The sequence below is a fragment of the Manacus vitellinus genome, unplaced genomic scaffold, assembly GCF_001715985.3.
Source record: "Manacus vitellinus isolate BGI_N305 unplaced genomic scaffold, ASM171598v3 scaffold_6_pilon, whole genome shotgun sequence".
Lineage (NCBI taxonomy): Eukaryota > Metazoa > Chordata > Aves > Passeriformes > Pipridae > Manacus > Manacus vitellinus.
The window spans coordinates 11,170,284-11,183,620 of record NW_021940750.1 but is presented as its reverse complement, the minus strand read 5'-3'; the positions used below and the strand labels follow the sequence as shown (position 1 = coordinate 11,183,620).

General features: G+C 36.2%; 1 protein-coding gene across 2 annotated transcripts in view; it reads left to right on the top strand.

Annotated features, from left to right (window-relative positions):
- The first annotated feature begins 389 nt into the window (after positions 1-389).
- RYR3 (ryanodine receptor 3) overlaps positions 390-13,337 on the top strand; it is a 212,879-nt gene continuing 199,931 nt past the window's right edge. Inside the window, exon 1 of one of the 2 annotated variants that reach the window (XM_018082300.2) lies at positions 390-501. In XM_018082300.2, coding sequence (XP_017937789.1) covers positions 451-501 — 51 coding nt within the window. In that variant the 5' untranslated portion in view covers positions 390-450. The remainder of the gene's footprint in view (positions 502-13,337) is intronic. The other variant, XM_018082301.2, reaches the window with a different exon arrangement.

Here is a 13,337-nt window from a genome sequence, read left to right as displayed (position 1 = left end):
TGCATAATTAGTAGGTTCAGAGTTGCTGAATTTGATACATATCAGTGCAAAATTGGGAACCCTGATCTGTGAAAATGGAAGCACAAGCTCTGTTTTCATTAACACTTCACCATTATTGCTGTTTTGACCAGACAGCATCTGGAGGGGAAAAAAAAATCAACACCTAGTGATGCATATAATGCTTCCTGCAATAGCTTAACAGTAGGGGGTTTTGCCTCCAAGCTAGAGAGAAAAGGAAAAGAATTGCTTGCTATGAGCTGGAAAAGCAGCGCAGTTGGCTCTGGCAGTGAGGGGGTTGACTGACAGTCTGCAGTGCAGTGGAGTTAGCTGAGCTCCCTATATGGCTGTGGATTAGCTATATGCTAATACTGATAGGAGAGGAGCGATACAGAGCGCAGTGAGTTGACGGTGGAGGCGATCAGTCTCAGCAGAGCTGACTCCTCAAGAGCCATGGCTGAAGGGGGTGAAGGAGGGGAAGATGAAATACAGTTCCTACGAACTGTAAGTATCTGCTTTTTATAGGTCATGTAGTACATGATTTTGTGTCTCATGTCTATTTCTTTTCTGCTGTATTAAAAAGGTGTTATTTCTGTGCTGGGCTTTGCCAAATGGGAGAATTGATTTAGTCGGTGGAAAAAATAAAGCAAGAATATGAGCTTTAATAGCATCAGGCAGTCTCGGTGTGTTCTTTCTTGAATTTGCTCAATAGCCAGTTTGGTATAAGGAGACCTATTTCCGCTGTAATCCCCTGTGTTTGAAGCGTCCTCGTCAACTTTGTACTTGGGTTTCTAAATGTAGCATGCCAAATATGTGACCTCTGAAACTTCTGTCTGGGTTAGATTTCAGTGACATTAACAGAAGCTTTGCAAATAGGAGTGCCTTAAAATGATGAATAAACCTAGCAAGCCCTTGACGACCTCTTCTGATAAACATGCACACAGAAGCACACTTCTGTGTAAGGAATACCATCAGATGTTGAAGTCAGGGTTCTGGAAATGTTTGGGGTCTTTACATAAAAGAAGCTTATCTTAAAAGGAGATAAGCATTTTTTTGGGAAGGGGTGTTAATTAGTGAAATAGCCTTCACTTAGTGTAGTTTTCTGTAGAGAGCCCTCACACCATTCTTTCCTAAAGCTTTACACAAATCTAGTATGACAACTAATCTGGACTTTTAGGCAAGTAGTGTACATGCATTAATTTTTGGGAAGAGTATAAGATCCTTTTCATGTGTCATCTTGTGTCTCATTATTTTTACTCTGCATGACTAAGATTGTGTTGTTGTGTAACTAGCATGAAAAAACTGCTATTAATAAGTGTATTCTCTTTCCATACTATCTTTACTTTTCATTTGTCACAAATAATGTTCTAGAAACAGTCTCCTCTAGAGTTGATTGAACTTTAAAGGATAAGTTACTAAAATAAAACATGCTAAGTTCACAAAGTAAGAAATTACAAGGTTGATTTGTGGGAGGCTGGGATAATTTATGTATGTGAGATAAAGGTTGGAGAGTGGTGATGGCTCCTGCTGTTTAGGTGTGATGAAGTGTCATTAGCACTTTTTAAGCCTCGGAGAATTTCATGGAGGGGGTGGGGAATGGATAATTACAAAGAAGAATGTTTTCCAACATCCCTCCCCTCCACTGCACTTTCTAGACGTACCTGTATTACATAGTTTAACAGATAACTCAGCCTTTAGAAGAAGGTGCTTTAATCCAAGACAGGAGCTTTAAATGAATATCCTTCATCCTTTCACGTTCCAAGTTGTTGCCTTGGCTGGACACTCATCCTCAGTGATGAAGTCAGAAGCTTTGCCTTTTCATAGGTAGCCTGCGTGTGCTACATGAGATGGCAGTTTCTGCTGCTGTGACCCACTCTTGTGCTAGAATAACTATTGCACTTCTTTCCAATGGTTAAAATAAAGTGCTAAGTAGAGGTGTGGGTTAAAATGGAAATAGTAAAAGTGAGGCTATGCAGAAATGTTTCTTCTACTTAGTGTTAAGAAATCTTTTACAGAGAAAAAAAATGGACTAGATTTCTGTCTTAGAAGTCCCAGCTACTTCTTTCTCTCAATGATCATATCAGTTACTGCTGTCTCCTCTCCATTATAAATAACTGCCTTCACATTCGTGGGGAATGGATGAATTGTTGTTTCTTAATATACTGAGAAAGGAACCATTTCTGGTTCCTGAGGTACTGGGTGCTACAGTGAGGTACACCTTCAGTACTGATTTCTTACAGCTTTTATTGTTGCCTAAACACTGTACATACAAACGTAAACTACAGCAGTCCTTTAGAACTCTTCCAGTGAAATTGTTGATCAATTAGAATCTTCTCCAGATCAAAACGTTTTCTGGGAATTTGGATTGCTAGCGAATGTTTCCCAGGCTTGTGCAGCAGAATCTTCCTTTGAAAATGTTGATCTCGATTTTCTTATTTTTGAGTCTTTAGAGAGAAGTGGTCTAGGGTGTTTTAGGCTCTCAGAGATAGCTCTTTCTTGGTTAGGTATAAAATAAGATTAGATATTTTTTAATTCAAAGATATCATACAGTATTTTTTGAAAGAGTAAGAGAATCAACCCTTGAAAGTCCACTAAAATGAATGTTTGCTATCTTAAAGACAAATTTCCATTTGTCCTCCATTTTTCATTGGTTATGACTTTTTTACCCTTCCAGATCTAAGTCGTTGTATAGTTTTGTGCCTCACTTTTAGGTTCTCTGCTCCTATAGAAGGTTAAGAAGGTTGGAAATGAATGACGATGCCTGTATTTGTTTCTAGAGAGTAGCAAACTTGTGGGCACATGTATAACATATAATGGAAAGTTTTTTACCATCACTTTTTGTTTCAAGGTGTATTTGATTAGTTTGGCACCAATGGGAATGACAAAGACCTTAGCCAGTTCCAGAGAGGATAACAACACTATCATTGTCCTAGTAGTAGTAGTAGTAGTAGTGTGTCTTCAGTACTCATTTCAAGTACACCCCAATGCTTGTGTGAAGCCTTTATATGCAATGACAGCATTTCAAGGAAGGTATTACCAATACAGTGTAATTTCCTTTCTGATTTTTCCCGACTTGTTCAGTATGAATATAAATTAAATATATAAACACAGATAGTTTTTTCTTGCACTTAGTGTTTGGTCTTTGTTATGAAATCTTTGATGTTTTGTTTTTTGTAATAATACTTGGAATTTTTTCTCTAGTTTTCTAGTTGGTGGCTTTTTTCTGGATTTCACTCTGGGTATTCAGTGTATGTGTATGGAAGAGAGAAGCAGAGCACTTGTTGCATGTGTGTAACATACAATACTGCCATGCAATGTTTGTTTAGGTGATTTCCCCCTATTGTTTATTTGTTAGCCCTTCCTGAGGTATGAATATATGAGAAATCAGTGAAGCTGACATTATGCAGCATTAGGTGAGAGCACAAACGTTAACCTGTGTTGTTTTGAGATAATGCACTAAGGGATACAGAAGGAACCCTGTAGCCCTTGGCAATGTAGATGAGTGACTGTAAAGTATTCTCCTTCAAGACTTTCCTAGCTACTGGGACTTTAGTACTATGATAAATAGCCAAAGTCCTCTCCTCTTCCAAAATTATTCACAAGTTCTCACTGCGGCTGAATTTATCAAATATGAGGTGGTGTCTTGGATCAGAGACCTTATGTCTTTCTCCATCAGAAATATTTATATAGTCACTTGCTAACAGAGAGCATGGTTGGGGGTGAGAGGAAGTCCCACCCCTGCCCTGTGCAGTATAAATGTCCTTGTAATGAAGCATATCAAAATGGTTTGCCATCTTACGGTCCAAATTATGGTGGTAAATTAGTTAATAGGTCTATTGCTTTGTTATTTTTCTTGAAATTCATCATATTAATTTTAATAGAAATACTGGGGTTTTTTTGAGATAGTTCATTAGTCAAGAAAGTTTTGCCTTGTTTTCCAGATCTAAATAGTGTGTGTGTGTTGGCATGTATGAGTATAGTGTGTGCATGCCTTTGTGCATGTCTCTGTGTATCCATGATTATTTCCCCAGCTGGTTACAAGTCCTTCATTTTTCTGAGTGACAAAGGCTTTAGCAGCTGATTTTTCTCTGACTTCTGCTCTTTTAACAGCTTGTCTCAATGACCTAACTTTAAGTGTTCTGATAAACCTCTCAAATCATTATCTAAAAATTTACACATAGAAGTGGGAAATTGTTTTCTTCTATAGTCTGACTGTAGTTAAATAGCAAAGTACTGTTGTTACGAAGACCTAGAATAGAATATCTGGAATTTTTTTTTCAGGATCTAGTCCATGTACATAGATTTACATGATGAGTGTACAGTTGTTTTTTTAGATTTTTTTTGATCATTTGTATATTAAATTGCTGCTCAGAAACAAGTCAACTTAGTGACTTACACAGAGATATATAGGTGGATACACTTTCCAATCTATATTGCTTGGAAACAAGCTCTTCTACTGTTGAGATGTTACATATGAGATGAGAAGTAATCTCAGTTTTACAATATGAACTGACAGGTATAGCATGAATTAGATTTTCTTTTTTTCAATCATGTTCACTGTTGCCAGATATAAATATAAAAAGTGATTATATCATCTTTTTTAAAATTTATTTTAGGACTGGTACTGAATTATTTCGTTTACCCAGGATTAGTGTAGCATAAAACCAGTTCTTTAGGTGCATCTAATACATGTTGTTTTATCAAATCTGTGTCTCTAGTGGTGTATCCCTAGTGACATAACAAAGAATGTATGAAGTGGAAATATGAAAATAAATTGTCCTTAGTAATCCAACTTTACATCTAATAGTTATGGTACTAACTGCATGCTGACATTCTGTAGCACAGATCTCCATGGCTTGATTAAGTAGAGCATGAATATCTCCTATATAATGTTCACCAGATAAATACTTGCAAACAAATACATTGGACAAATGTCCAAATATCAGACAATAATGAAAGATATTTCTAGGGAGAAGTTTTTAGTGGTTGTTAATTTAAAACTGGGAAAATATGGAAATTTACCTCAGTGAGTTGTGTATGAAATTATAGAAAAGTGATATAGAATTTTCTGTATAGTAAAAGTCCTAAATGATAAGAAATGCCTTTAGATCAAATCAGTGGAATTTTCCTGAAGCCCTTTTTAAGGGAGCTGGCACGGGTTCTGTGTGCTTCTTGAACAGTTCTGTGTGTTCCATGGTATTGTTTTCAAATTAATTAGAACATTTTGTCTATTGTCACTGAAATGTACTGCAATTCATGATAGAGCAGTTGTCCAGTAGTCAGTAAATTCCTTCTAGGAAAAGGGTAAAAGTAAAGGAAGAATAATGTTATATAAAACTTGAATTGTTTATGAGAGCTGGTGCATATTATGAGTTAAATACTTTTTGAATTAAATATTTCTGTGTCTGTGTATCTACTTATCTCTATCTGTTAAATCTCTCCCTTCTGATCCTATTGGCACAGTTTTAAACAATTGTATAATAGACAATATTTATAAGTCTTTTAAGAAGTATAACAAATTGTACAACAAACAAAACCAAAACTACACCATATCTCTTCCTCTCCATTTATAAAATGTCTTTCAAGCAGATTTCTTTTAGCTTCTTAAACAAGCTATCTGCAATTAATTTCAACCCCTTTTCAAGGCAGAATTTTTAACAAATGCTCTACCATACTATAAAGACAACAGTCATGCCTTCAGACTGGATAGTGTGTCTTGTTTTCTACCTCTAAACGTACTGGAGTAGTTGCTTGATATCTATATCAGCCATTCAATTAATCTGTAATAATTTCTCTTTTAGAGTGACATAATCTAATATAAGTTTGTATTTTAGGCTCCTGGCATTGAATGATTCTTTGCACCACGTTTAGACGGAAAGGGAAACACTTCGGCAATTTGTTATGTTTAATTTAATGAAAGTTGTTTGAGGTTTATTTAATGGTTGGAATTTTATAGCTGATGTTGAGGAAAAAAAAGGTGATATAGCCACAACTGCATTATAATTTCATAGTACATCACATGATTTGTCTTGATATACTTCAGTCTTTCTCTGAGTTAGGATCCTGTTCCCAGCTTGTGGTGCAAACACAGAGTGAGTGGAATGTTTCTGCTGTCAAAAGTTTACAATTAAAATAAGAGGAAAGATAACAGAGGAAGGCAAAAAGAGAATATGAGAAGGCAGTGAAATGATGTCCAGCATGTTATAAGGTAGTAATTTCTGGCATTCCAGTTACAGACACAATTATGAAGTAGATTTACTAGTGTAATGAGTAAATTAAAGAAAAACTGTAATAAATATTCTGGAAAAAATGCATTTGCTGGGTGATGATTTGTTGAAACACTACATCAAGTAAAGGGGCCAGAAAGAAGTAAAGGCAAGTACAGTTTTTGCAGATACAACCGGTGGATAATGAGGGCTCGCATCATGATTGGTCAGAGGTGAAGGCTGTTTTCTCTCTATTAAATGAGAGGTAGTTGAGGTAGTAACACACTTCCAAAGGTCCTGACATTACAGGCTGGTGTTGGAGGTGGCACACTGTTTGGTCCGTTCCCCTGATGTATTTCTTACATTTTGTTTAGCATGGATCTATAGAATAGACTGTAATCCTATTTTTTTCTACAAGGGTGGAGAGCAGTAAAGTTCAGAGATGTGTTGTACAACAATATGTAATCATAGTATGTGTGTGTGTATGATATATGTATGTATATATCATATCATAAGTATATATGGGATATATGTAATTATATGTAATGAGTTGCACTTTTGCAAGCTGCTTCGTATTGACCAGCCTACACCAGTTAAAATCAGAGTAACATTACACTACATGAACTCAGTATCATGCTTTTCTAGTGTTTCTTTCTATAGAATAAATTTTAAAAATTCTATTTCAAAGAGAAATCTGTAAATATATTACCATATTATAAATGTAGTATATTCTTATAGAATAATTGTGAGATTGAGCATATTCATAGTAGATTTAATGTCTAGGATAGATATAACTAACTCCTTATTAATTTATTTTCCTTTTTTTTCCCCCAGTTTTATTTTTGGGGGTATTGATGTTGATGCAGTTCTGCTGAAATAACATCAAATTTGTTACAGTCAGGCAAAACTCTTCAATTTTGCCTTAGAATGTTAGTGAGTGAAAAGCCTTTTGGTAGGATTTGTGACCATGCAATAATCCTAAAGTAACACTCCAGGCATATTCTTCCCTATTTTCCCCTAACCTCACTGGTGGCTGTTGTAGGGATTTATCCTCTGCTCATACCCTGCTTTTTGATGTTTGAATAAGAATTAGTATCTTCAGTAATAAACAGTGAGTTTGTTAGTGATGTTCCTACATTTTTATAGAATGCAGCAAGGGAGTTGTCTGATCTCTAATCCCATGCATGCTAACTGTGTATGATTCATATTGAAATCCAGCAGTGAATACTGCCTCTTCTCAGTTCCCATGGCAGTGCTGTGACCACACAGCCAAATGCTGCCAGGTGCATTAGCTACAGATTCCAAAAATTAAAACAGTTGCAGGCATGGAGGAAAAGAAAAATAAAGCTGGCATGCAGTTATTTTGAATATATTGAATTCAAACACAGGACACTAGTTAAAAGTCGTGTATTTCTTGACTTCATACATGACATGCATATTTTCCCAAGTGGCACATAATAATAGTGCAGCTATATAATAAGCACAGACCTCTATAGACAATAAAATTATCATCTCAATTTAAGGAAACAATTGCTAACATATACACACTTTAAAAGATTCAGAAAGAAAACATGAGGTATTAATGTATGCCTCAGTGACTATTTTGGTTTATTTGCTCAATGTAGAAATTTTAAATTTATATTCTGCCTTTAATGTCATTAAAACATCACCAGACCATTCCTTCTGTCTGGTAGGATATAGTGGTTTTGGTGCTGGAAAATTTAAAATTATGTACCACATGTTACTTTAAAAGAATTTATGTTCTAATTTCAGAAGATGTTTTCCACCTAAATACTTACTGTGCTTGGGTAACTTTTGGAAACTTATTTACTGGAAATTACAGTAATGTTCTGAAGCACAATTGGCAAATACGTGACACCTCAGGGTGTGTCTAAAGTAGTTTAAGATTGGGATATGCATGGGAGTCGTAAAAGCCTACAGGAAAATTGATTTTTTTTCCCCTCCTGGATCTGCTTTGGCAGTGTCTCACTGCAGTATGATGTATACATACTTGCCAGCCATTGCACACCTGCTGTCAGTCAACTCTCAATCTCAACAGATGTGGTTCAGCTGTAAGTAGGATCTGATGGACAGTCTGTTGATCAGGTAACCTCCCTTTTCCAGTTCCCTCTTCTGGCACATCACATCTCTGATGAGGAGTGACAGTTACTGTCAGTAGAAGTAATGACAGAGACAACAGCAACATAAGGTGAAAGATTCAATAGTAACATCAGGTTTGTTCCTTCTCCTGGGCTTTTATCCAAATAAGCAAGTGCAGTAAACTGAGTAGTCAGCACACACCTGAACTGTTTTTAGTCCACAACAAACATCTCTGTCAATCTTGAGTATTTCAGATACTTCAGCACTCGACCATGTTCCTTAATACCTTGTACCAGAAAGCCAACTTCCCTTGACCCAATTGCAACAATTTGAAATCTCTTCAATAACAATTTAATCTAGAAGCACTGCAACTTAAATAAAATCCTTTCCAAATTACTTGTACAAAAAACAGAATTTCAACTTGGAAATCAAAACACCTGTTTAACAGGAGACAGAACTAATTTGCAGCACTGAAGGTTTAATAAGGTTTCAAACTGCATCAGCGGTAGCATGTACAAATGGGAGTACAAGGCTCATCAAGCTTAGAATATATACTAGTACTAATGTCACAGATGATTCACTAGAATGCTCAAGGCCAAATGACTTCCACTTCTCAAGTTCATTGACTGCACTGCCCCATCTTTTTTATATATGGAAAATTCCCAGAAGACCTATACACCTGATGCACACTAAAGATACCTAATGTCAGTAGTTTGTAGAATTCAGAAGTTGTTTGGTAATATGTAGAAATATTGATACAGTTAGTTAACATGCTGGTGTTAAAAATTACCTCCCCAACTGTCAGTATTAAACTCCAAGTTAATAACATAACCTTCTTCTAAAGTGCATATCCATTTTTGTTGCACTTTTCAAAAGATTAAAATCAATAGACTTTATAGTTTGTTTTTGTTAGAAAGACCTGTTTTTATCTGCCAGGGATCTTCCCAAGCCAGCTTCTCTCCAGGTTGACCTTAGGCTTAAATAACATCATTGACGAAATAAGGGCCTGTTTATAAAGCTTAACTTGCCAATTAGAGTGGTAATATGACCTTTCTTATCCTTGCCAATATGAAGACCATTTAGAATCATAAATCACAGCATTCTAAAGGGTAAAATGCGTTCACCACAACATAAAAAAAAAGGGGTGAGGGGTGGGGAAATTTGCAAGTAAAAAAAAAGATGGACAAAAGATGATAGAAGTGATATTCTGTTATAGTCTGTGACATCAGTAGAATGTTTCTAGTGCTATTTAAAAAATTAATCATGTAAATGCATAGTTCTATCATGTGTTCATGCAACTTAACTATATCCTAATTAATTTACTACTTTTATCTTTCACATCTGTGTCTTTTTGTTTTTCTAAAACAAACCAGACAGAGACAGTAATAACAGAAGCCAATGATAACACAGGAGCTAATGGAAGATTATCCTGACCTCAGGCTACTTTCTGGCATCATCAGTTAACAATATCCAGTCCCATTATTTCTGTGCATGCCTTAGATCTCCAACATCCATTGCTGTAGGGAAACACCCTACCATCTAGCCGTGTAATGTAGCCGTTTCGGAACCAGCTTCTGTGTATTCCATTTTCTCTTCCTGTCGTTTCTAAAGCCAGGTGTTTTCACAGTAAACTGGAGCTTGCAGTTTTTACAACAGAAGTCACTGAGCTCTTCGTCTCAAGTGCAGCTGCAGAGGACAGAGGCAAAGACACAGTTGTTGTTTTCTGGAAAGTAGGAATATTTTATGAACATGGCAGAAGCAGTGAGCTTTTAGCAGTGCTGAGTTAGACCCATCATACTATATCACCATCCAGGTGCAGTTTTCTTTGACTGAAGTGGCATCTCAAGAATAACTTTTATCTCCTTACATTCAATCAGAGACTTATGTAGTTGGGGTTCTTGGCACACATGACCATTGTTTGTTTTTTTTTTTAAGTTAGTGGTTTGATTACAGGATAACTGCACATTGATCATGTAAGCATTTGGGGGGGGTTATGTAAGGTGAAGAGTTATGTTTGCAGAACTGCTACCTTAGCCAATGTTGGACAATGTGCTGCTGTCCTAAAAGAGAGGCCTGAAGCAATGGCAACACTTGCTTCTTCCCAAGTATTTCTTCTCCTGTTACAATTTCAGCTATGCATATTCACTCTGGTTACTTTTCGTCTAATACATGCATAGTTTGTGTAGCTCTTGTGACTACTACTTGGATCACTGGCTGCAGATCCTGTCTTCAGCTATTTAAAAGTTAGTGTAATATTCATATGTAGAACTTGATAAAATGTTACAGCTATGCGTACAAATCGGTCCTTGGTAGTTATATGTTATGAGAGTATACTGTTGCTAAGTAATAATTGGAAGGTAAATATGCTAAATATGAAAGCCTGCAGATTCAAAAAGGGATATCTACTGCATCTGCAGTTCAATAAAAACCAATCGAATTTAGTTCTATGTTTATATAAAGATTTGGTTGTGAAAGAATAATTCAGCATTAAACAAGTAGAACAACCACTCCTTATGTTGCATTATGGCTCATCAGCAGAGATGGATATCTTCAGGCCATGTGTGAATTATCACAGGGCTTCCTTGGAGGAGAGTTACAGAAGCTTGGTCATTTGTGTAAGGACAAAGAAACAACACCCAGCTTTGTAGCCAGAGGTAGCAGGAGTGCACACCCTCAGCACCTAGGTCATTACTTTGCACACTGTTGGCTTGCACCTGGATTGTCTGAGTCATCAGCATTCCAGTCTTTCACACTTGTGTAGTACCATACTTATCTCAGGTTCCCTTTGGGGAAAAGAGAAAAGAAAAGGTGGATACCAGAATTTTGTGTAACAAGGACAGGAAGAAACTAACAAAGCCAACTCAGTAATTGTGCTGAAATCAGCTCCAGCTGGGTTAAAGGGAATTCTGGCAAGTGGAAATTGTGACCACTGACTCACAGGCCACTGATCCAAGAAGCCCACTGACCCAAAATAAGGGAAAGACTTAGCATGCAGACTAATTAGCATAAGAAGAGAGAGAATCATTAACCAATAAATGATAGACTAATATTTAATAAGAGAATTATGGAACTCATAGACAATGAACACTAATTCCTTTATTTTCTAAGATATAATAATAGTAAAAAATTTTGATAGTTGGGGGCTTGACTTGTGGAATGCCACTGACCACAGAGACTCATGCAACCCTGAAATAAATAATCTCTCTCTTGAGTGTGTAACTATTGTCTTGTTGGACACTGGGTAATGAATCCAATTTTTGTGGAAAACAGAAGGATGAGTTTTAAAAGACTTAATTATTTAATGGGATAAGAAGGAAGCGACTAAGGTGCAATTATCCCACAGAGATGGATTTTCTTTTTGATGAGAAGTTTAATGATATCATTGTCATTAAAAAAAGAAGTATGGGGATAGACTTGACTAGGGAGACAAAGAATCTCTATATTCAGCAACTGTGAGTACACATTAGTAGTGAATATTCCCAGGGAGAGATTGGAAAAAGAGAGAGACTAATACACAGTTCATACATATTTCCCCTTTAGCTCTACCTGAGGGTATACAAAACAGAGTGAGAACAACTGTCCTCCTGTCTCTTGTTTTTTGAGGTCAAAAAAAATCAAGGAATTATAAGAAATGGCAGACCTTTTATTCATTTTGACATGCATGGCTTGTCAAAACTGTAAGTCCTAGAAGGAATTTGCTTGTTTTTAATGGAAAATTGCAAATAGTTAGGGTTTTTTTCTGGAAAATAAAAACTTCAAAGTGGAATCTACAGTCAAAAATGGGCAAGGCCTCATATTCTTGAATATGTAAGGAATACAAAAAGCAAATAAAGATACTTTGCTGAAAATGCTGAAATTCTTCTGTCATTATTCCTCAAAGTTCAGTTTCACAGGTTCATTTTCAGACTTGTTGAGTCACTGAGACTGTCCAATCTTTTTGTTTGCCTTATTTTTGCCACATTGTATCCATCTGAAGTATCTTTGCTTAGATTAATCTTGCATTTGCTTTCACTTAATATGGAAACATTTATTTATGCATCATGGGAACAGAAAACTGGGAAGAACTTTTTGAGTAATTGAAGCCATTTTAAACTGAAGTTCAATTTTAAAGCTAATTATATGTTTTCCCCTGCTGCTTTTATCAAGGTACCAATCCACTGATGTAGTACTCCTCCTTCAGTTTTTCAGCTTAAATATATTTATATATTTTTATATTTTTATATTTTTATTTATATTATATATATTTATATATAAATATATACATTTTTCATGTGTGCCAACTTTAATTTATCAATATATCTAGAAAGAAGAATTCTATTTCCCTCTTCAGTTTGTCTTTTCTGGAATAAGTAAGTTGAGTTTGTTCAACTTACTTTCATATGACTGGATGTTTCGTTTCCTTACAATTTTGTTATCTCTTGTTTATACTCCTGCTGCCTGACTCTCCTTTAAACATAGATGACAACCACTTCTTGGACAGTGACATAGTAAGTTCTTGTTTCCTTGGCCAAGATTTGCAAGTCATATTGACATTTATTAAAGCAAGGTCGTATTGACATTTATTAAAGAATATAAATTCAACCTAAGCACCAACCTGAATAAAAAAGGCTATGTTTCTAAACCTTTTCTGAAGTCTGCAAAGTCTCTGACTGTGCTAGGAAATGAAATAGCCACAATCAATTCTCTAGCCTTGAGACAAAGTGTCCTATTGCTTATTACTTGGGAGTAGAGACTGATCCCCACACCAACCTCCTTTCAAGGAGCTGTAGAGAGCAGTAAAGTTTCCCCTGAACCTCCTCTTCTCCAAGCTAAACAACCCCAACTCCCTCAGCTGCTCTTCTAGTCCTTTCACCATCTTTTTGGTTTTCTTTGGGCATGTTCCAGCACCTTAGGCTTTCTTGTAGTGAGAGGCTCAAAACCAAACACTATTCTGGGTGCAGTCTCATCAGCACGGAGTGCAGGGGGACGATCCTGCTGGCCACGCTTTTTCTGATACAAGCCAAGGTGCCATTGGCTGTTTTGGCTATCTGAGCA